Source organism: Triturus cristatus, chromosome 10, assembly GCF_964204655.1.
Source record: "Triturus cristatus chromosome 10, aTriCri1.1, whole genome shotgun sequence".
NCBI lineage: Eukaryota > Metazoa > Chordata > Amphibia > Caudata > Salamandridae > Triturus > Triturus cristatus.
In genome coordinates this window covers 1,216,336,672-1,216,360,554 of record NC_140593.1, presented here as the reverse complement: position 1 = coordinate 1,216,360,554, position 23,883 = coordinate 1,216,336,672, and the positions used below count along the sequence as shown (strand labels likewise).

Here is a 23,883-nt window from a genome sequence, read left to right as displayed (position 1 = left end):
TTGTCACCAAGAAATGCCTATTAATTTTATTTAATGTTTGATCTTTTAAGATCTTTTATCCATTGATGATGTTTTTATCTGATGTTATCCGCCAGCATAATGATTTAATGTATTTTTAAGCTATTTTACCTTAGTATTTATGGAACTGTTAGGATGTATTCGCTTTTATGACATGCTGTCGAATAAAGCTTTTTGAAACTTGACTTATTCCACACAGAGTTAACTGATTTAGAAATGAGGCGAGGCAAGTGGATTTCTTTGCAGGACCAGTAGATATCTGCAAAACTGTGCCCCTTGGACAGGCAGATTTGTTAAAATTCATCCACCCAGCAGGACTTTCTTCTCTGCATTCCAAAGGAATGCAAAGAGAATGAATAAGAATAGAGGGTAGAGCTGCTCACCAGCTTTTCCGGGTTTGTCAGAGACACGGCTACAATGAGAACAAGAGGTAGAACTCCAACCCTCCCATGAGACTGGCATATTAAGGCTCTTGGGGCTCCTTCCTGACATGAGGCCAAGCCTTATAAAATCTTAATTTCCACCTTATGAGTCACTCTCCACTCCTGAAAGGAAGACATTCGTTTCACCCTTAGGAGTCACTATTCCCTCCTTAAAGGAATACTGACACACCGCTGCACCATGTTTGAAGGCTACTCAGGGTCACAGGACCACTGTGCTCAATGCTGACATCACTCCTGTGAACACTGGGGCCTCTCTTGCTACCTTGCCATCTACCTCGGGCGTCACCACAGAAGACAGCAACATCAGCTCTGGAGAAGGCTGTACTATACGTCTAGACCCCGAAATGAATACTGCAAAGAGAATAAGCTGCATGGTCATGAAGCAGTTATTATTAGGCCCGGGCGGAATTATAATGCCACTCGCGGAGTAGGCGAATTCGGTAACTTCGCGCTGTGTAACGCGGAGCTCCTGCTAAATTCTGGCACGTGGCAAAATTATTATCCTGTTGCCTCATGGCTCATGTTTAAGCGTGCGCTGGTGATCGCGACAAGATCTGGCAGCCGCTAGTCAGCGTGTGCAAGATTTGCCGACCACTAGCGCAGCTTTTCGTCACTACAGAGCCTTCCAGTGCCATTTTCGTGACTCAGCGGGCGGCCGCTTCTCGAGCAGATTCTCTACTCAAGAAGCAGCTAAATCAACTTGAAGATATTTTCGAGTGAATGTATTGTACTCCATTGGTTGCCAACCTTTCGACTCCTGAGGACGCCCACTGAGTCACTACTGGAAGCCAGGGACCCCCAAGCAATTTGTACGGTTTAAATTTCAAACATTAAAACAGTAATTAAAAAAAAAAATACACAAACAAGTGCACACCAAACAATACTCAAATTACTAAAGTATTATTTTATATTGATCACATTTGCAAAAATCGAAACATTTCAATGAAAAGGAAGGTGCTGCATCTCGGCGAATAACTTGTCAATGTTTCGTTTTATTTTGTGGTAGCAGCCCTGGCAAATGTCAGACCATTCCCCTTACAGTGCACACCCAGTGCAGCGAGTGAGCTTAACCACTACACAGGGGGCTTTGGAGGGGCTCTCCCCCAAGAAAAGTTGGGGTGGAAGTGTGCATTCCACAACCCATTTGTCATATACTGAATTGAATTAGCTTTTAAAGCATAGTAAATGATGAGCTTACTGTGCACCAGGATACGACCATCCTTGTTGGGGCTCAATGATTCCCTCCAACAGAGCCTCTCATCCCTCCATAGCCCCTCTGACATGTATTTACTTTGTTTTATAGCACCTCTCATACTAGTGTAGGGTGTCGGAGCACTTTACATCACACACAGACAGAGAGAAAGAATTGTACATGTGCAAATCAGTGCATAGACAATGTTACATAATGCATAGGGGACTACAAAGTGTAGGATTCACATGTCATATTCCTGCGTTTGACGTGGAAAGGCAGCTGCCCCAGAAACTCGTGCCACCCCCCCCCCCCCCCCCTTGCTATGCAACTGCTTTGATGGCAGCCCATAGCTCACTGAGCTGCATTATGATTGTGACTTATGAATTGCAAAGTAACAAAAGAATCGCTGAGACAAAAGTAGTAATCCACTGAGTTATGCACATAAAATACTGTTTATTGAAATGTATGGTATACGTTCTTTGCAGCAAGCATACTAACCATCTGAACTACCTTAGATGAGTCAACGTTGATGTCCTCTTCTTGTCCAGCAGGCTCTTTCCAGTGCATTGTCCTTCTACTGGTACATTTTTAATTTGGATTTCGAAGTGGAAGGATCAGTCTCTTTGTCTGCAATTTCTGCTTCATTTATACCATTGGATTGTAAGGAATTTATTTGTGTGATTTCACAAGTAAGTTCAAAAAAACTTTTGTATAAAGGTGTTGTTTGTTTGATAGAGGGCATGCACCAGTATTTATTTGTACTTTTATTCGATTTTTAAATTTTATTGTGGTTGGTGGCCTGGAGTTTCAGAGAGGACCTAATTATTTTTTTTTGCATGGTTTAAAAAACTATGTGGCCTAGTCTGTCCACGGGCCATCCAGCCAGTACTGTCATTGGGCACTTGAAACAACTGTTCCTGTTGTATATGTTGTTTTAAAACATAATTTAGACCAGGGATGGCACTGTATTAAATACAAAATGTCAGTTTTCTTTTTTTTCACACCTTTTCAGCAAAAAGTGTATTATGGTGGAATAATATTCGATGCCTTGGTTGGATGTGTGTTGTTATGAAATTGTAATAGCTCAATTAATTTTTGTTTTTGGTACTGCTGAATTAATGGGTGTGGATGTGGATGTGGGTGTGTGTGTTCGTGTGTATGCCATAGGCCACCATTTCTCTTTGTTCTCTAAGCCATGTGGCCAGGAGCCATTTAGTGTAGTCAGTGTCCATAGACCTGCATGTATTCTTTGTTGTCCATACCTCCTGGATTGTTGTTTGACCATCTGGTCGGCAACTATTTTGTGTAGCCAGCCAGTGTGCTTTTGCCAGTGCCATAGGCCTGCATGTGTTCTTTGTTGTGTCCATGCCTCCTAGCTTGTTGTTGTTGATTGGCCATGTGACCGGAGGCAATTTTGTGCAGCCAGCCAGTGTGTAAATCCATTTTTGCAGTTTTCAAAGCCATTTTCTAAGGAGATTGAGAAGAGAGGGCTATGCCTTCTTGTTAAATTTTATTTGTAACTTTTCCCTGATATCAGTTTAATATGCTTGAGGATCATTGTAGTATATGGATATATGAACAGTGTTTAATGTTATATGCATTTGTTTCCATTTTCCCCTTGCACATCCTTGCCTCCCAATGGCATTCTTATATAACCCTAGTACACCAGCAATTAATTAAAAAAAAAATATGTTTATTCATTTTTCATTTATATTTTCCCTCCACCTCCTGCCTGCCATAGGCGCCTGCTGCGCACCAGCAGTAATTTTTTAAGGATGTTAATTAATCATTTATCCCTTGACCCCCCCCCCCGCTTAACATAGACGCACACCAGCATTCATTTTTTTAAGGATTATTCCATTTTCCCCTGCATTTCCATGCCTGCCACAGATGTCTCCCCTTAGATGAACATAAAGCAAACAGTTACATATGTATGTTGTTATCCTGATAGTATGGAGTCAATGCCCATGCGCACTATCGTCCAAAGGGAGGAGTCACCTATCTCGTGACTACAAAAGATTTCTTCCAAGACAACAAGTTGCAAGCATACGAGCCCAACACCAGATGGCAAAATATGCACAAGTATGAATTCTGCAGCTCATAGGCCTCGAACACTATGTTATGGTGGTGTGGTCTGGAATGGATACACATCTGTTGTTAATTATATAGGATAATAAAGTAAACCCACTAAATTATATTGTTAGTAGTATGAATAGTTCAAGCTGCAAAAATGCCACATTTCACTAAATGTTTTTCTTGCTTGTTTGCTTTTAGGTGTACAAGAGACATCAGCCACATTACTGGCAGACAGAGGGCCGGTACAAAGTGACGTGACCGCAACACACAAGTCCTCCTCTCTTATGCTTGCGCAGCTAAGTATAAACTGACATAGCTTGAAGATGGCCCCAAAGAATGGTGCTGCTAAGAAGTGGCCAGTGAGGAGGAGAAGCAAATTGCCACCACTGGCTTGCTGCCCTCCTCCTTTTTCAAGACAGTTTGTGTGCCTGCCGCACCGCGCTCCCGCAGCGAGTGGGAAAAGCACCCCTGTATCAATGACGGCATCACCCAAACCTAAGGCCAAGCCCTTGTCTCCCAGTGAGGCAGCCACTGCAATCATGGCGACGAGCAGTGAGTCAGGAGTTAGATTTGTCTCAGATGCGAACTAGTACCCAGGAAAATAAGCAAACTGGACAACAGGATCTGCAGCCAGCAATAGTAGAGCTTCCTGAAGTTGGAGCAGAACAGGAGGTCGAGCTTCCTGCTGAGCAAGATGCACCTCTTCTTGAACCATTGGCTCCCTGATCTCCAGCAAGAAAAAGAAAGGACCCCTTCTGATGATAAGGACATGGATTGGTACCTGGCTGAGTCAGAGACCTGTCAAAGGAGACAAGGGAAAAGGAAAGTTCCTGAAAGCCTTACAATTATGGAAGGGGATCAGGAGAGCAAGCCAGTCATTGTCATGGAAACTAGCTCAGAGGACGCCGACATTATCCCTCCTATTCAACCTGCTCCAAGGGATGTGGCACTGGTACCCCCACCAGCTTCCATATTTGTTAGGCCATCACCGAGACCTGCATCCACCACTACCTCAGTCAAAGTATGCACTGCAGAGAGTCAATCGTTGACAAAAGTTCTTCGGGCATTGACACTGGCACCAGTAGCCCACTAAAAATGTTCTCCTACCCAGTTTGGGACTTCTTTACGATTATCAAGCAGGAGAATAACATTGCATTATTCTCCATTTGCCACACGAGTGTTCGTTGAGGTAAGCCTAGTTCACACTATGGTACTGGATGGCAAACGAACCATATGAAAAAATATCACGCAATCCAGTGGGAGTAGCACCTTAAAAAAATTGCTGCAGGTGGTGGTGATATGAAAAAGGAATCAGCTTCGATCACGTGAGAGGTGATGAGGAAGAAGAGGGTAACAGCTTTAAGCAAAGCAGCCCTGTGCATCAGTATCACCTGCATCTGCAACCTCAAAATTGCACAAGAGTCAGATGGAGACACCACAGCAACAGAATACAGTGACTGCCCCCGGACACACATTGAGTCTACCGCCACCTCCTGCTTCTCTCCGGAAGTCACCTAAATCAATGGCTCCAGAAAACAACAAAAAATCCAGTCAACTATACAGGGATATTTAGGCAGGAGGGGCCCTATGAACGCAACCACCCAACGTCTGTACAACGGGAAACTGGCACAAATGTAGAGCTGGATCTCCTCCCTTTTCCCTTTGTGGAAGGAATAGGGTTTCTAGAGTTTGTGGCAGCCATCTGCCCGAAATGGAAGGTTTCCAGCCGGACCGGTGTTGCCAGTGTCGCTGTTCTAGCGGTCCAGCACGATGCAATTCGTTGGACAAGCTTTGCAGCAGAGTGCTGGTCACACTATCCACCTTATGACAGACATGGGGACCAGTTGCCAAGCAACTGATTACATGTATATCACTGCACATTGGATCTCTTTTGTGTGGGTTAGGCACCAGCTATCTACAGGTCTAAGCACTGCAGAAACTTTTAAGGGCGTTCGGCGGCATGCAACAGTAGCCATGTTTGCCATGGAGAAATTCCATACAGATGCAAACATATTGCAACACTTAACAGCAAGGTGTCTTAATGGCTGCGACCCAAAGGTCTCAGAATTGGATTTGTTGCCACAGACAATGGCAGCAATATTGTTAAGGCCATGACAGATGATAGCTATTTCAGGGTCCCGTGATTGGCACATTGCATCAACCGGATTGTGCAGGACTTTCTCAAAAAGACTACTAGTCTGCAACACACTGACCACCTGCAGAAGAATCATCACTCGTTTTAGGCATTCTTTTAAAGCCTGGAAGCAGTTCAGGATGTTTTAAAAAACTTTTTTATTCAACTAGTTGCTGGATACATATCCATATACATAATTAATACAGGGTGGAATAGGGCATCATTAGCTAGAGGAGTAAAACAATTTCAAACAAGTAGCTATAACATTTCCATGGCTAATCATCGTGATTTCTAATCACATCTGTTTTGACCATTCCCCGGCTCCGTTGTCTCTTAACCTCTATATTTTCCCCAATGGGTCCAAATCGTGTCCCATTTTTTGGGGCATCCTCTACTTGCGTAGACCACTTTTTCGGCTTGCAGACACCAATCAAGGTCTTGTTTCCAGGCCTCCACCCTTGGTGGATCAGCCACTCCCCATGCTTTCGCAAGCAGTTCATGATTATTCAGCATGCTAATAGAGTACCAGTTAAAGCCCTCATACAGAAGGTGCCTACACGTTGGAACTCTACCTATTACATGTTTCAGCGTCTATTTAACCAGTACAGACCGATCACTGACTAAGCCCTTCAAAGAGCAGGTGATGCAACTGGGAAAAGCATGACGACGGAGGTGGAGAAATGGGGCCTAGTCAAATGCCTGACACAGATGCTACTTCCCTTAGAGGTGTTCACACAGGAAGTCAGCAAGCAGGGCAGTACGATGAGCCAATCTATCCTATTGTTGCATCTGCTACAGGACCAGTTAAAAAAGGTGTTGAAAAGGTTTGCAGGTGTGGACGGAGGAGTGCATGAATTGGTTGAGAGCTTAATCCTTCGATTGGCTGTTGATCCAAGGCTGCAAAGAGACATAGTCTCGTCCAAAGAGTACAGAGGTGCCCCAATACTTGATCCACAGTACAAAAAAATACTGCCCACTTTCATTCCGTTTTCAGAATGGGATGTTTCACTGTATAACATGTGGATTGTTGATCAAGCGACAGACGTGGAAGAAGAATGGCTGAAAATTAAGAGTCCCGGGCAGAATATCTAAGGTCCAGCCTTCAAGCTCCAGAGAGGGTAGTACTGTTGTCTCACATCAGCCAACACCAGCAACATGAACTTCGGCAACAACAGCAACAGGAGAATCCGACCCAACCTCTGCATAGGCTCGGTTTCAGGTGGCAGAGATTACGTCAAGTGCAAAGGCAAATGAGGTCAAGCAAGTGACAGCACCAACGACCATTGAGAGGATGTTCCAGGACAATCTGGATGACCAAAAAGAGGCCAATGTGGATCAAAACCCATTGGTCTATTGGAAAGGGAAGATAAACCAATGGCCAGAGCTCTACCGGCTGGTAATAAAGTATCTGGCTTGTCCGGTAACAAGTTTGTCTACTGAGCGTGTGCTCAGCGCAGCTGGCGAGTTTTGTCACAGTGAGAAGGACTAGTCTCTTGCTTCAAAATGTGGAGAGATTGACTATGATTAAAATGAACCAGCACTTCATACCACACAATTAAACTGTTCCTGAAACACCACAGGATGAGGGAGATTGGTCAGACACAAGTGTGTTGTCTGAATAACTTCTGGGTGAACCACCTGAGTTGGAGGACAAACTCTACGTTCCTGACTGAGAAGGCCACCATAGAACTTTCAGATTATCGCCAAACTGCTTTGCCAAAAAAGATAAAACACGGATCTAGCTAGTGGAACATTATATATTTTGTGTTTGAGTTTTGCAGCCCCACCATTTATTCACATGTATGGCTGGATTGGAGCTGGACAAGAGTGTAGTGAAGAAGCCTCCCAATTTTCTTCAAGGACTTTGGAGACGATGCCTGCCTCCGTCCCAAGCCTATACTTCTTTTTTTCATTCCCTCGCAGGGCTGCCCCAGTAAAGATCCATCATTACTTTACAAGACTGCCAAGGTGTTGCTTCCATGAGAGAACAGGAGATACAACAATATGTACCACCGTGCCTTCATTGGAATAGGTAACTATTGCACAAATGAGTGATATATTATTGTGTGAGTGATGATGATGATTCATGTGGTGGCAGACAGTTAGGGTCTTCAACTTATTTGTAAACTTGATTTCAATATTTTGCAATGTTTGGGGGCTGATGGATAATTCTGCAAAAAGTAATTGGCCCTTTCACACCTACATAGATTTACTTGCATGGTCCACTCCTTGCTGTACTTTTTTTCTGGTTCTTCAGAGACCAGACCAGTCAGTTTAGTTAACAAATACAAATCTACACAAAATGCTTAAATCCTTTTGTTTTCTTGTTCATCAACAGCAGTGCACTACAGGTCTATCTCTCTCAATCAGGTCGGGACATAGTCTGCCTATAAGTAAGGACTAAGGGTGGGACTACCTCAGCAGCCAGAAGAAGGAAGTTAACGGAACAAACATGATGATGGCGATAAGTGGCCTACTCAGCTCTGAGGACTGAAGAAAGGTGATTTGGGAAATGCTGCTGAGTGGAGTGTGTGCTGGATCAAATGTGAAAACTCCACTATTATGCGATTGTGGTCAGGGGGTAACAGGAGACAGACATGTGATGTCACATCATCACATAATGGACGCACTCGACTAAATGTTAGTATGATGACAGTTGTGAAATTGATCAGGCGGTTACATGAGGCTACTTGTATGTATTGTAAAATTGCTCTCACTTCTCAGTTAATCACACGAGTCATGATGAATGATTGCAGCAGCCTATGCTCTTGCTCCGCCTCTAGGTACACTCCTCACAGAAGCTTACCTTCTGTCCTTCTTCTTGACCCTACAATATTGTTTCTGTTTTACAATCCACAGGCCTTCTCTTCTCATGCACGAAAGGCAGAAGCTCCATAACAACCCTGCTTACCTTACTGGACCAATTCAGCCGGACACCCGAGAAGAACATTCCGAGAAGAAAGCAGATGCACTGGCCAATGTGGCATTTATATACAGTATCATTTTTCTTTTAACAATCATAATTTTCACAACTGTGTGGATTCACGCTTCCATAAATGCGTAGTTTTTAAACCTAGATGACAGAACATTTAGATAAATAATAAATTGGGTTTCTGGGGCTGTAGGACTGTCATTTACTCATTTCCTTGCACAACAGATGTGATGATGTGCTGCCCATCTACCCAATGGATATTGATGTTGTCTAGTGTTTGTCTCTGTCGCAGCTTTCCCCAACTACCCATTCCCATCCGTTCATCAAACCCCTAACCCTCCTCCCCCGGGCTGCGTGATATATACTGTGGTGTGACTTATGAATTTTACACCATAAAGGGATCATACACTTTGTGGGGGTGGGAAAGTGGTGAAAACGACACCAGCTCACTGTAAAAGGATCCATAATTCACATGTATAACATCAACATCATTCCGGCCTTGTGTTGTGTAAACACTTAACCTTGTCCTGAGTCTACTGCTCTTGACTCGATGATGTCGTAGGTTTAGTTTTGTGTTAATAAATTTAACACTAGCTCCCCATTTCTCAGAAGTTACTACTGCTAGTTTTTGTTATAATATCAGGTCTTTGTGTCATGATGGTAGTCTGGACTCAGTCTTTGATAAGTTATGATATAAATAAATAACCCACTATGTTTTCTTTCAATCTAGTTGCCTGCGATGGATAATCCTTCTGATTAATCCTACAGTTGGAGTACACCTAGGTGGGAGTGGAACCTCACTCGCGATGTCTTCACAGATAGGCAGCGTGCAACTACTACCACCACCACCACTGTTAGGAAAGCACATTGGGAAACCCTGCAATAAGGTTTTGGAAGAATGAGAGAGGTAGCAGCCATTGCTTCATCTTTTCAGGTATGAGAACTATGGAATGAAGTGAACTAACTTTTACTGAAGAATAAGATTTTTTTAATAGGTGGTTGTAGGCAATATAGGCATAGGCATAACCCTCTTAGTAGTCAATATAGTTACAGAGGGTAGTAGGACAAGGGTATAACTAACTGGTATACACTTTGATAAGTGGATTTTAAAAAAACAGGCTGCGCTAAATGGCAGCAGTGCAAAGTAAAACATAAAAGACAGACTTCCGCCCTTCCCAATTCCCACCCACAACAAACGATTCTCCCACCAAAGCAAATATATATTTTTTAAAAAGGGCATTAGAGGGCATCAATTCTGGCGTGAAGGCGAGCCACCTCTTGACGAATCAGTAACAGCTCATGTAGGACACGGCATTGGAAGCGGTCTGTGGATAATGACGAGGAGGAAATGGTAGCAGTGGTGGATCCCAGCTTCCGGCGGCACTGCCGAAGGTATGGCCGGGATGGAGGCACTAGTGGATGGCTCGAGGTACCGGGTGCAGTGACAGATGCCTCCTTCTTTTCCAGAGCCACCAGCCGGCGATATTCAGCCTGGGTGACCCCCACCCGTTGCCGCCGCCGCCGGGCTACTACCTCCTGCCGAGATGGTGGAGTAGCTAAATCGAAAAAAAACAAAACAAAGAAAAAAGACAAATTGTAAATAAAGCTCAGTGCAAACACTTGTTTATATAGTGGCACAGTAGCAGAACCTTGTTCATCCCTTAGGGCCATTGGAATTTTTGAAGTAATAAGTCATAGGGCCAATTTTTTCCCCACACATGCATCAGTTATCAAACATTGGCAAAGCCAATAGGTCTCGCTTATGCGAGAGCTACTGACTTTGGCAATGGGTATTAGCCATGTTGTACACCAGTGTGACTGCTGTTCTGCATGGCTAAAAGATAGTGGAATAGGGTGGGGTGGAATGGATTAGGGTATATTAGGGTAGATTGGTATGGGTAGAAAGGATTGGGGTGCATTGGGTAAGATTGGAGTAGGGTAGAGTGGGGGAGATGGGTAGATCAGCGTCATAGTTTGGAGTGGGGCAGATTGGGGTGGAGTGCGGTATATTAGGTGGAGTGAGGTCGACTGAAGTGGGGTTGATTGAACTGGGGGAGTGGAGTAGATTGGGGTGGAGTGGGGCTGATTGGAGTGTGATAGATTGGAGTAGATTGGAGTTAGATAAAGTGGTGTTTGGTTAAATGGGGTGGGAAAGAGGAGTGGGGAAGATTGGAGTTGGGAAGATTGGAGTGGGGTAGGAAAAACTGGGTTAGGGTAGGGTAAATTGGAGTGGAGTAGATTGGAGTGGGGCGGAGTGGAGTGGGTTAGATTGGAGTGGAGTGGGATACCTTTGAGTGGCATGTGGTAGTACAGAGTGAAGTGGAGTTGGGAAGATTAGAATGGAGTGTGGTAAATCAAGGTAGAGTGGAGTGGGGTAGACTGAAGTGAGGTAGATTGTAGTGGAGTGAGGTAGATTCGATAGTAGTGGACTGGGGTGGATTTGAGTGGAGTGCGGTAGATTGGGTTATAGTGGAGTAAATTGGAATGGTGTGGGGTAGCCTGGAGTAGAGTAGATTGGGGTAGATTGTAGCGGGTGCGGTACATTGGAATGGAGTGGGATAGAGTCGAATAGACTGGAGTGGGGTAAATTGAAGTGGGGTAGAGTGGAGTGTTGTGTCATGGAGTGAATGACATGGAGTCAAGTGGCCTGTCGCAGAGTGTCTTAGAGTGGAGGAGCGTAGAGTGGAGTGGCTTAGAATGGAGGAGAAGGGCATAGAGTTGAATAGATTGGCATAGTGTGGATTATGCATGGTGGGGTAGTGCACTGCCATTACAGACAAAACATTTTCAATTCAAATGACCATTACATTTGCACCAAAATGTTTTACTGCACACAAATGATAATGTGTGCAAACGTCATCATCTAGTGCATTGATGCGTTTTGATCATATTCAAATTTGTTTCCACCACACTTAAGAATTACAAAAAATGTGCTTCATTTGTACTAATTCTGATATATTCTGAAACATTGTCACAGTTCATGTATTTTTTGTTGAGTGCTAAAAATAAAAAGCATTATACACCCTCTCCTCCAATATGGGTACGCAGCAGCATTGTCAAATACATTCTCTGACTTTGAAGTCAGAGAAAGAAAACTAAACACATTCTCCCTGGAAAAGACAACCTGACATTTGACCTCTGTCTCTGAATGCACAGTAAATGTGACAAGATAAGATTTAAAGGCCTGTTTACAGAAAGCGAGTTCATGGAAGAATGCAGTAAACAAGGCTAAGGGCAGGGGGGGGGATGAACTCAAGCTAGACAACCTAAAGCACATAAAGCCAGAAAAAGTGAGTTACAAACCACAAAGCCAATGATAAGCAACAGACGGAATACACTGCTAGGTCAGCTTACTAAATGTCCCTAGGATGTTTTCAGCAAAGTAGGATGCCAGCTAAAAAGCACTGACTGCAAGGAAATAAGCCAGAATACCACCAGATTAAAACAAAGTGATTTTCTTCCTTTAAAGGATTTCCTAATTTTTAAAAAACTAAATAGACACTGTGTGTAAAAAGAAAAATGACCTCTCATTAATGGGCAAGGCAATATGCAGCACAGCTGATAGTATTCTTGTTGTGCATCATTAACCGCTTCGGTGCTCATGACGAGCCCAGCTCATCAGGAGGCACAGTGGAGCTGTGCTCATGACGAGCTGGGCTCGTTATGACCGTCGCGGCCCGCCCACGCGCGATTGATTCTCCCACACAGGCGGGGAATCAATCAGTGGGCGGGGTCATGATGAGCTCAGCTCGTCATGAGCACAGCTCCACCGTGCCTCATGACGAGCTGGGCTCGTCACGAGCACAGTGCCACTGCCGTCGCCCCCCCCCCCCCTGCGCCGCGGGGGTAATGGAAGGGGTTAAGGGAGGCCTGCTAGCATTGGGTGCTTTGCTACTCGCTGTAGGTGGGGCAGCTGTAATGGACAATTTATTATCTTACTTTAATTCCACTGCTCCTTCTCTTCTCCGACTGCCTTTCAATTATACCCTAACTCCAAAGCGGCAGAGGAGCAATAATAGTACTACGTCACATATAACGCAGATACCCTGTCTGCCGTAGGTAAACAGTGGGGAAAAAGATGCACTGCAGTGCAGGGACAGGACAAGATATAGATTTTATTTGGCATGTTCGTCACAGAGTATACCATCTACCAAACACTAAATCAGGCACTTAGCCCCACTTTACTCCCTGGCTTGCCCTCCAGCACAAATTATTTTCAACAAATACCCTTGCTTGGTGGTAAGGAAAGTTACTCTACTGCACAGTAAATTAGAGGGATTAGGCTAGGTAGAGGTTTTGCTATAAAATAATGGGGTGTCACTGATCATCGTGTGCTAAGCTTTGGCTTGATCAGTCATTGTAGCTGATGAATAACGAGAGGGAAACATTTGAAAAGGCATAAATCAGTCATGGAAGCCATGAAATAAATATACATACATACATCACTAGGCCAGAAAAATGTGGCACATGCCAAGAATGGATTTTTCAGTTTTTTGGTAGGACAGAACTTAGAAAAGAATAATGGAGTAAAGTAGAAGGTGACTAAGTGGGCATTGGGAAATGAATTGTTTTCGGTTTATAATGTATTGACATTTGTAATACTGCATTAACTGATGCAGACACACAATGCACAGCCACACTGCAGTGCCGAATTGAACCATGTTGCAGTTAGGCAACGGGTGGCGAAATGCCATGGTCAGGAAGGTGATGAATGATGATGGGTGGGATATTTACCTCGCTTAACAAATATAGCATACTTAATTCATCAATAAGCAAGCAATGTAACTTACCACCAACCGTCTCTGCTACCGCTGGGACTCCCCCTCCAACCGCCTCCTCAGCCGCCTCCTTCGCACTGGAGCTGCTGACGCTGCCTGCCCCAACACTGGTGGTCTGTGCGGCTAGAAAGAAATGTACATATTTTAGACACAGATTCACCTCTTAAGTAATTACACTTATTTTTGAACAAAGTAGAACCGCAATACCTCACTACAGTTCGGTTGGCAGTATCTTTAATTGAAACTATCACTTTGGAGGTTTGTTGGTTGACAGCGTTAGAAAAGCAAGATTGTCAAGCTAACCAAAACTTTTCGTAATGTGGGAGATGGAGCTATGATGACTCCGAGTCATTTAAGTGCAATGAAAGGGTGAAATGGTCAATGAAGGACATACGGTCTTGGTTGGCAAATGCAATGGGATCTCATACTTTCCTGCCAGGCTGGTCTGTCTTGGAAACTGCTGCTAAACTGTAGAAATGAATAACACAACATTGGGGGGGGGGGTCACTCTCTGGTTTGTCTGTTTGAGCATGGGCAAGAAAGCCTCATCAACAAACATGGGTGGTGAATAATAGCTTACTTGCGCCTGCAATCTTCGCAGTACCAAAATCTGTTCTTTTAGTCTTAGAGTACCGCAAGTTATATAGGGAGAGGGAAAACATATTAAAAAAAATAAAAAGCAGAAGAAAGCTACAGAGTAGACAGAGGGAAGTCAGCTACCGAAACATGAAATATAGAAAAAAGAATAATGCAGGGATAACAAGAATTTAACAAACATTACTTAGAGGAGTTGAAAAAACAGGAGACCGTATTAAAGAAAAAATAAGCCAAATTATATTATTCTAATAGTGCGGAGAGGTAAAAGTTAGGGAAATAATAATAATAACAGGACTTACTGGGCCCAGCAGAACCATCGGCCGCAGCGCTGGAGGTGGCAGCCCCTTCACCAGACTGTGATGCCCTCTTGCCCTTGGGTGCTAATGTAAGGAATAAAGAAGAGAAAATATATATATATATTTTAGAGTACAGTCAATTTCCTCAAAAATAATTTGACAGGCAGACGCAGTAGTATTGTACTTTTCTAAATCAATCAGATCACCTGTAGTACTAGCATTTACCTATTCCTAATTTCATAAACCCAAGCCCTATTCTTAATTTTCTAAACTACATTTTGAACTAATAATGTATTGCAACAAATGATCTTTGCTTTTCAACCCTCTTTGATGGGCCAACTCAGTCTCCCTTTTCAATGCATAGATAGTACATATCACTGGAAGATTGGGACTGTCTGAGCTACATAAAGAAAGGCACAGGGAACACTAACTCCCTGATATAATACTACTATCTCAGTGACAGGACAATGAGCCCAAGCGAGCGCTAATGAGTACAAGTAACTATCGCCAAGCAACTGGCATGATCAGAAATTATTTGTAACGTAAATTTAACTTCCCTCAGAGTGTGAGCAGCACGTTATTTGGAGAAAAAAAATTGCATTTTTAGAAAATAAAAACTAATTACTCACCGAGCCCCACAACCTCGACACCCAGCAGGTCGAGCAGGTCCTGTTCGCAGTCTATGAGGTCCGTCCAGCGGAGCGTTAGCTGCTGTGTCGTGCGCTTCACCCCAGTGCTGCGGCGCACACACCGGCACACATTTCTGCCACAGCAGCCGACGCTCCCGCAGGGCATACTCACTCCCAGGTCTGCTGCCAGCATGGAGGGGAGGTGGTGCTGCTCAAAAATATTAATAATAAACTGAGAGGCCACCTCCGCCTCTGTAAAAATGGGTTGAGGCTGCCCCCTTTGGTCGCGCCGGTGACCGCAAGGTGTGCGGCTTCTTGCAGCCGCACTGGCACCGCCGTTTGCTGTCTGTTCTGACATGGCGCTGGGTGAAAACAAAAAAAAAGACAACAAAATATAACAGCAAAGCAGAAAGAATGACCTAAAGGAAGTAGAACACAAGGAAGAAAGGGAAAACAAAATAAAAGTACAAGAAGTCATGGAAAAAAAAACCCCATAGAAAACATAAAATACGCACACAAAAAGACACACTGATAAAAGAAAAAAAAAGTAAATGAGGGGTGGATAAGGGAGGGTTAGTAGAGATGAAAAGAGATTCAAAAAGGCCCAGCACTGTGCACAGAAACGAAAGCAGGTCAAACAAAATGGCCGCGCCCATCCGGACCGCGTGCTGCCGTTTGCGCTGATTTTTCCATATGGAATACACTACTGGCCTGAAAAACGCAGCGTAAATGTACAGATGAGCATTCTTCCGTCCATTCTCAGATTTCTGTGGAATCTCACAGAGTTTTTCCGGAACTCCATGGAATGCCGCTGAACAAAGCTCCGCCAGTTCCTCCAAGGCCTACCAATTACTCACAAAGCCCCGCAACCTCGACACCCAGCAGGTCGCATGGGTCTTGTTTTCAGTCTATGAGGTCTGCCCAATGGTGCGTTAGCTGCTGTGTCATGCGCTGCACCCCAATGCTATGGCGCACACACCACCAGAGCAGCTGACGTTCCCGCAGGGCGTATCCTCTCCCAGGCCTGTTGCCTGCAGCCACCATAAAGGGGAGGTGGCAAGGCACAAAAGAAATTCATTACAACATAATAGGGACACCCAAAAGATTGTAGAACCGGGGTACAACTTTGTACGAACAACAAAATGGTCCAAAATGGGGACTGTGAAGATTATTTTAATAAGAGAAACAAATTCTCACAAGGCACATAATGGTTTTAATCTTATGCTAAACCCTATGGGAAATCAAAGAAGAGAGAAGAAAAGAAATACAAAACCAGAGGCAAAGAATATGCAAAATATCATCTGTAGTAAAGATTTGTTGTATATCCAGAGAATTCACAACATACTAATGGTTGCTCCATAGAGTGAAAAAGTGCAAAAAACTTGCTTATGTAAGGTGACACATGATCAATATTTACAAATACAGTAACGGAGTGTGACTTGCAGTGCACACAGGCACCTGCATACAGCCTGGCTGAAATGGAGATTAGTTTCCTACTCAATAACCTTATGATAGAGGTAATACTGTAATCAATCACATTTCTCCTCGAGGATAATGATTCAGTCCAGACATAGATAATACGGTTGTCGACGTTTCTTCCCAGAAAACGCTGTCACTCAAAACGTTTAATGTGGGTCTTCATCAGGACAGAAAAAGCGTGGCAACCTGTGTGGGGATACTGGCAATTAAAAACATGTCTTGTGTGTTCTCATAAAATGCAATTCTCTCCTAACGTGTAAAAACTCACCTACAGTAGCACAGATACTCGTTCCTGAACTGGGCGAGTAAAAATATAGGGACAAAGGCACATGGGCTCCTCATCTAGGGCAAACACGTCCAGTAATTTTCTGCAATGCGGAAAAAAAAAAATCACATGGTCATCAAAATTTCTAATTGGTCACACACCCAGTGGAAATCAATAAATGCATGGGTGCGGCATACCACGAATAAAAGCCTTTCCTAATTAATATGGGTAAGGCTGAAAGAGAAAATAAATCAAACGTTGGGTAAATGAAAAAAACGCACAATTTAGTTGCACTGAAAACAAAGGCTCATAGGCCCGCACAAGGGATCAACTGAGTACTCACCAAGTTCTCTTGAAAGAATCAAAAGTATAGGGTGGGAGAGCCCTTCGAATTAATTGTAGGCTAGGCTGTGAAAAAAGAATGAATAAGCGGTTACAAACAGATCTATACTGTAACAAGTCAAAGCTCTCCTCTAACAAAAAAATGATATGAGCATCATCGCGCTCGTCTTACCACTCCTTGATAAAATACAACCCCTTTCGCCCTCTTAACCGCATTGAACAGCGAGCGGTCTCGTGGTGGAGAAGATAATGGGAAGCTCCGCAGCGTGCGCATACACGCTTGAGGACGTCGCGGTTCTCCCAATGTGGACGAGCACGGTTAGACGTTCTAGTTGCGAGAGCGTCAGAGAGATATGTGTATAACTGGATGGAATGAATTTGAGCTAAAGTGTGCAAGGGAGTAATAGGAGTCCATATTATAATTGAACAGGAAATAAAGAGTCTTTGTGAAAAGAATCTAAACAGATTTTGCCTGCAAATAAGTGATTTTATGCGCGCTGGTAGGCAAAAAAAGCCGTTCAGGCCAGATTGGCAAAAATGGGCCAGTGAATTGAAATGTCACAGTATCACACATACTTAGAATATAAATTAATCAAAGGGCGTAACTTTACCTTCATAAACAGTATGCATGCTTAGAATATAGTAGTTATCACTGACCAATATTTAAATATAAAACATAGTTCATACAACATTGGCATGTCAGGGAAAAACTAATAATGGCCATGGCTAGAAACACTAATCAGCACACTGCCAATTTACTTGCATAATTTACAGATACTTAACTACACAAATAACATGAATCCGTATTTGCGAAGCGACACGCAACTAATTGTGACTTCATTATATTACCACCATCTAGTGTGCTCCAATGGTGCTTGACGGGATAAGTACTGTCCTTGAATGAAAATATACAGTAAGAACAATGTGTTTAACATCGCATGAAAACTCAGCGCATTCAGAGGTGCAGATTAACACAGAATAAGGATCAGCCATTATTTAATGAGGACACTTGTCTCGCTATCTCCTTCAACTCATTTAACCCCCGCAGTACTGTGTCCAAAGTACATATCCCCTTACATTCACGTAAGTTCAATATATACGCAAAATTACCGCCCCTTGGGATGATAGTGACCCTTTCATCACCAGCCATCTTAAGCTTTCCGCCGAGTGATCAAAGGTGGTGAAATACTCAACCAAGGACGCTACCTGCACCTTGCAATGAATCCTGCTGCAATGCTGTAGAATACGTCCCTTAACTTTCTGGCGGGTTTGTCCTACATAACAAACGTCACACGGGCACTTGATAACATATCACATCACTGCTATTGCAGGTGGTGTGACCCTTCAGTGTGTACGTGCATTTATTGGGTGTGAAGGTCTCAGATTCAATCATTAGTGCACATGCCTGCCAACTACTGCATTTGAAATGACAAACAATTTGTGGTAAGTTATGTAGGAAAGTGACCCTTTTTGACATCTTCACCTCCACTTTTTGCCTGGCATTTGATGCAATTTTGACAGACGTGCACTGGGTTTCTGCTATCCAGGTCCCCAGTGCCAGATTCCCTTTGTTCTCCCAATTGGCAATACCTTTAGCAACCTCTGTAAGTCCCTAGTAAATGGTACCCCTGGTACCTAGGGCACGGAGGCTAAAGATGGTGCCTAAGGGCTGCAGCATGTATTTTGCCACTCAAAGGGAACCCTCAAACACTCATGCAAACTGCCATTGCGGGCTGCGTGACATGGTGCTTAGAAAAGTGAAGACACAACATGGTACACCTCCTTTGTGCCACGCCTGCAGACACTGCATGTAATATAAGTAAGTCACTCCTACAGCAGGCCTTACAGCCCTAAAGCAGGGTGCATTATATAACATGTGAGGCGGTATCTGCATGAGCAGTTTTGCCCCCGTGATGTCCATGTGGATTCTTGGACATTGCCAGTAAACAGTGAAACCATTTTGACTATATATACACACACTGGGCACTGGTGATTACAAGTTTCCCAGCTACATGCTTCACTGAAACAAAAATGTTTGGAAATCAAACATCTTGTATTAATAAGCCCACACTTATTTCAGTGGTGGATTTATTAATACATGCACCCAGAGGGCACCTTAGAGGTCCCCCCTGAAAACCTACTAATCTCTAGTATACTAGCTGACTGGTGTAGACCAGCCTTCCACCACAGACAGGTTTCTGACTGTGAGAGCCTACATTCTCTGAAGGCAGAAACAATGCCTACCCCGCCGGAGATGTGGTCGCCTACTTCAAGCAGGATGGCGAAGTAATCAGCATACCAAGACAGGAGGCTTCAAAGGCCTCTGCCGTCTTTGATATGCGACCCAGGCTTCCCCCAGACAGGACAATGCTACCCCCTACCCCGGGCCCATATGGTCCCAGGACAGGAGGGAAAATGTGCTAGTTAGGAGACGTGTTCCCTATTAGGCTCGTTCCACACCTAAGGTGAACTACCTGATGTGAACACGAAAACTAGAATTCCACCATCTTGGTTTTTGGTGGAAATAGGCTCACTGGGTCAGGGTTATGCACCCTTTCCACAGGAAGTGGTAATTTAGGGGGTGTGATCACCCTAAAGGTAAGTAGCCCATTTGAACTCCATGGAATTCCGCAGGGCAAAGCTCTGATCCCTAAATTGGGCATTTAAGCAGCCCTCTTATGCCAGGACCTTAGATTCGACAGATCCCAAAGAAGACGACAAAGAAGAGCCGTGAGAAAACAAGAACTGAAGACTTGCTGTGGACTTTGAGCCAAACTCTGCCTGCATGCACAAGTCTCGACAACCGTGACCAAGTGGCTCGTGTTGTAGCTGAGCATCTGCCAAGAGCCCCGGTAGACTGCCAACCCTACACAAATTGTCAGCAATCGCCCTTGGAGTAGAGGAGCTCCCCCCCTGCAGACCGCATGCACCAAAGAAGCCGAGTCCGGTTCACCATGCTGCAGCTCCCAGGACAGCCCGAAGCTGCCCCGGAAAAGGAACCTATGCCTTAGAAGGTCAGATCTGTCCCACCCACCGAGTGAGAGTACACCAGGGCTGACAGGAGCTGCATAGCACCAATACCCACGGTACTGACCCCTTGCAGCAAACACAGCCCATGTGAGTCCAATCCGGACTCCCACTGCACCAAGACCGAGCAGCCGCTGAGGGACGTCAGCACAGCAGAGACCCACTTCCAGAGTGGCCCAGCTATCTTGCTTTCTGCACCCTCAACCAGCAAGCTGGACAACCGCAAGGGCCTTTAATGCACCCAGCCCGGGTACCTGAGAATCGACTGTGCTCTCTTGCTCCCAGAATCCATTGTGATCTGTTGGGAGCTCCCAGACGTGTCCCCAAGTACCCGTAAGCAGCCTGATTTTAGGTGCCCCCCCCCTTCTTACCACAGGCACATGCACAGCTACCTACCCGAGCAGCACCTGTGCACCCGGACGTCCCAGGGCAGGCACTGAGTAACTGCTGGTGGTAATTTGGACCTTGGCCACCTGCGTCCATAAGTCCTGAAGGAGACTCCCGGAAACACACGTAAATAACTGTATGCAACATGTGCCTGTTTTCACTTTAGAAAGCACTGCTGTGTAAAGACTCATTGAAGTAAATTTTTTACTTACCGGTAAAAATCTATATTTTAAAAAGTACTTACCCGCTAAAGTTCTTGGTATCAAAAATGTATATAAAACGACTCGTTTTTCTAAATTGGTCTTGGATTTTTTCTTGAGTGTGGGTCTCCATCACTGCCTCTGTGAGTACAGCAAATGATAAGCAAAAACTGCTCCCCACACTACCACAACAGAAAGCATTTAGCGTCATCATTTTTGCCTCTGTAAACCAATAAGGGTTGCCTGGACTCTCTTCCTACAAGTTCGGTTGTGTGAGGCGATTGGGTTTAATCAGACCACACCGGAAGGAGCTCACTACTATGTGGTCCTTAACATTCTTGCCCTTCTTGAAAGGGAAAATCGTCAGCACATTGGCATTGACCTCATCTGAAACCAAATTTCAATGCATGTTTATGATCTTTTTAAAATCATTGAACAAAAACAAGCACGCCACCTCTACCTCTGAAAAAATGGGCCGAGGCTGCACCCCATGGCGGCACGCTGGCAACCGGATGGTGTGCGGCTTGCTGCCTGTTCTGACATGGTGCCGGGTGAAAAAAAAAATGAAGTTTGACAAAAGGAAACAGCAAAACAAAAAGGAAGAACTAAAGGAAATGGAACACAAGGAAGAAAAGGGGGAACAAAATCTACAAAAAGTCATGGAAAATGTAAAAAAAAAAAAAAGAATTCAGAAACATCAAATACGCACACAGATAAAAATGAGTAAATGCGGGGTGGATGAGTGGGATGGGGGAGGACTGGTAGAGATGAAAAGAGTTTGAAAAAGGCCCTGCACAGAAGAGAAAGCAGGTCAAACAAAATGGCCACGCCCATGCGAACCATGTGGTGCGTGCTGTTTTCAGTGCGGAACACGCTACTGGCCTGAAAAAGCAGCGCGACCGGGTGGACAAGCATTCTTCAGCTCGTTCGTAGAGTTTTTGAGGCACTCCGTGAGTTCTGCCAAGGCCTACTTATTATATGCATCTTTTTCTGGATGGTTTAAGTCGAATATATGAAAACAAAGCTATGACACTTAAACCTGATATAATTCATACTCCAGATTTGACTCCTCAAACAGTGGAAGAGCCCCATGATTAAAAAAAGAAAAGGCAGACATCAGATCTGTAGATGATGGAGATCACCTTGCCTCATGCATTCGTCTGCTGCTACCAGAATATATTCTAGATTTGGACCATCTCCACTATTGATGCAACTCTTGGCCACACAGTCCTCTGACACAGAGCAGCTGTCAGCTTTCACATTAAAAAACTCACTTTGGTGGCACTGTGTATAAAAGCCTGGTTGGCTGGTGTTGCAGCGGACAGGTTAGCCTTTTGTGATAATAGGAAATCTCTTGTTGAAGTTGTGGTGTAATTACATTAAACTATGTAACATCAAGAACCTCGGCTCTTCCAAATATAGCATTAAGAGTGGCACAGGCCTCCAAAAAAAGGGAAAAGAAAATATGGCTGAATGTAACTTTAGCCCTGCAACAGCTCAAATTCTACTGACAGACTGCCTCAATCTGCAATCACTGAAAAGCTTTTCTTCCATCTAGAACCAGCGGAACAATTTCTCCTCTTGGCTTCAGAAGGTAAGGTAACTTCTCTCCAGAAGTGTCAAATATACAAGGATAGTACAACCAGAGCAGATACGGGCTCTGTGTGCATGCGCAGTTCAGTCAGGCTCAGAACTTGGCCCCTACATTTGCAAATACAGAACAAGGTCATAGACCTGCCTGTTGAAAACAAAACCATAGTTATCTCCAATGACTGATGTAGAACTGGAGAATAGTAAAAGCAGAGTAAGAATCATCACTTCTAGCGATTCGGTCACAAGTACAAAGCTGACGCCCAACGCGCTGCCACGAGAGACCAACAAATAAAGCTGCGGTAGGCTTGGCGAGTTAAACACTTGCCGCGGGGATCTGTAGGTCTAGAGTTTGAATCCCAGCAAGGCCTTTTAAATTTTCCATCCTTTCAAGATCAGTTCATGGAGTACCAATAAAGTGGGCAATAATAGCAACACCCGTGATTCCCCGTAAAAATAGCAGAAGTGCAACAGGGAAAGTAAAAAAAGTAATAGAGGAAGAGGTAGGTAAGAATAACCTTCTCCGAACACACTAGACTGCTACCTCCCAAGAGTAACAAATTCTGTTAATAATCTCACCAGGTCACGCCTTGAAACTTTCCCTAGTCTCCCTACTTCCCACCACCTCTGTCACATTTCATAAAGTAGCGCTAAAGCTTCGGCAAGAGATTTCTTTGGGGAATCATCAAGAAAGTCCCACATCAAAGGAATGACTGGGAGCTTTTACTCATGGTACGTCATCATCCCCGAAAAGACCAATGATTCTCAGACGCACCTTAAACGCTGTATGACATTAATCAATTCCTCTTTTTCACAGATACTATGGGGTGCTGCTTTTGGAGGGGTTATACTGGGGAAAGCTGGTCAGCACCAATAGCCCTCGAAGATGCTCATTTTCACATCACGGAAGGAGTATTTGCAGTTGATCAAGTTTGCCTACGGGGTCGCACAATTCGTACTAATGCACTGGCCTCAGCTCCAAGCGGCCTCAACGTGCACTCTTGTAGGTGCTTCACATCTGTGCCTGCATGGCATGCATTTATAGCCTTTAGCGGACCACGGGCTCTATGGCAAAGACTTCCTAAACCTCAGGGTGGCATGCAACACTCTTCACAATGTAGATTTTATTAAAAATAACAGGAAAACTCAGGCAAGTGCTTATCAAGATCTTCATTTTATGGGAGCTCTGCTCGGTGCTTTTCTGGCTGTGCCCGGTTTACCACCTGAGAGAGCAGAGGCACTGAAGCGAATGACTGACCGCTTTATGTTGATACCACAATCTCCAGAATGCTGGGCTTGATAGTTCTGTACGCCTCTTGTTTTAAAACAGTTGAAGTAACTCATTTGAAAATGTCAACCTTCCAACCATTCGGATCACTCAACCTCTGTCACAACACCCACCGTTGTCCACCACATGCCCGCTCCAGCCGTACCTGGAAGAAAAACATGCGGCAAGAGGGCTGGGACAGGTGGTGCCGCATGAGTAGGTGGTGATGAA

At 44.3% G+C, this 23,883-nt stretch overlaps 1 protein-coding gene across 5 annotated transcripts in view; it reads right to left on the bottom strand.

Annotated features, from left to right (window-relative positions):
• EMD (emerin) overlaps nucleotides 1-23,883 on the bottom strand; it is a 109,508-nt gene that overhangs the window by 37,539 nt on the left and 48,086 nt on the right. The window contains exons 5-7 of one of the 5 annotated variants that reach the window (XM_085629735.1): nucleotides 14,470-14,550; nucleotides 13,586-13,696; nucleotides 9,761-10,351 (exon numbers count right to left, since the gene is read on the bottom strand). The exons of the other annotated variants lie outside the window; for them this stretch is intronic. Coding sequence (XP_085485861.1) covers nucleotides 10,035-10,351; nucleotides 13,586-13,696; nucleotides 14,470-14,550 — 509 coding nt within the window. The 3' untranslated portion in view covers nucleotides 9,761-10,034. Of the gene's footprint in view, nucleotides 1-9,760; nucleotides 10,352-13,585; nucleotides 13,697-14,469; nucleotides 14,551-23,883 lie in introns of those variants that run through there. 5 annotated transcript variants of the gene reach the window in all.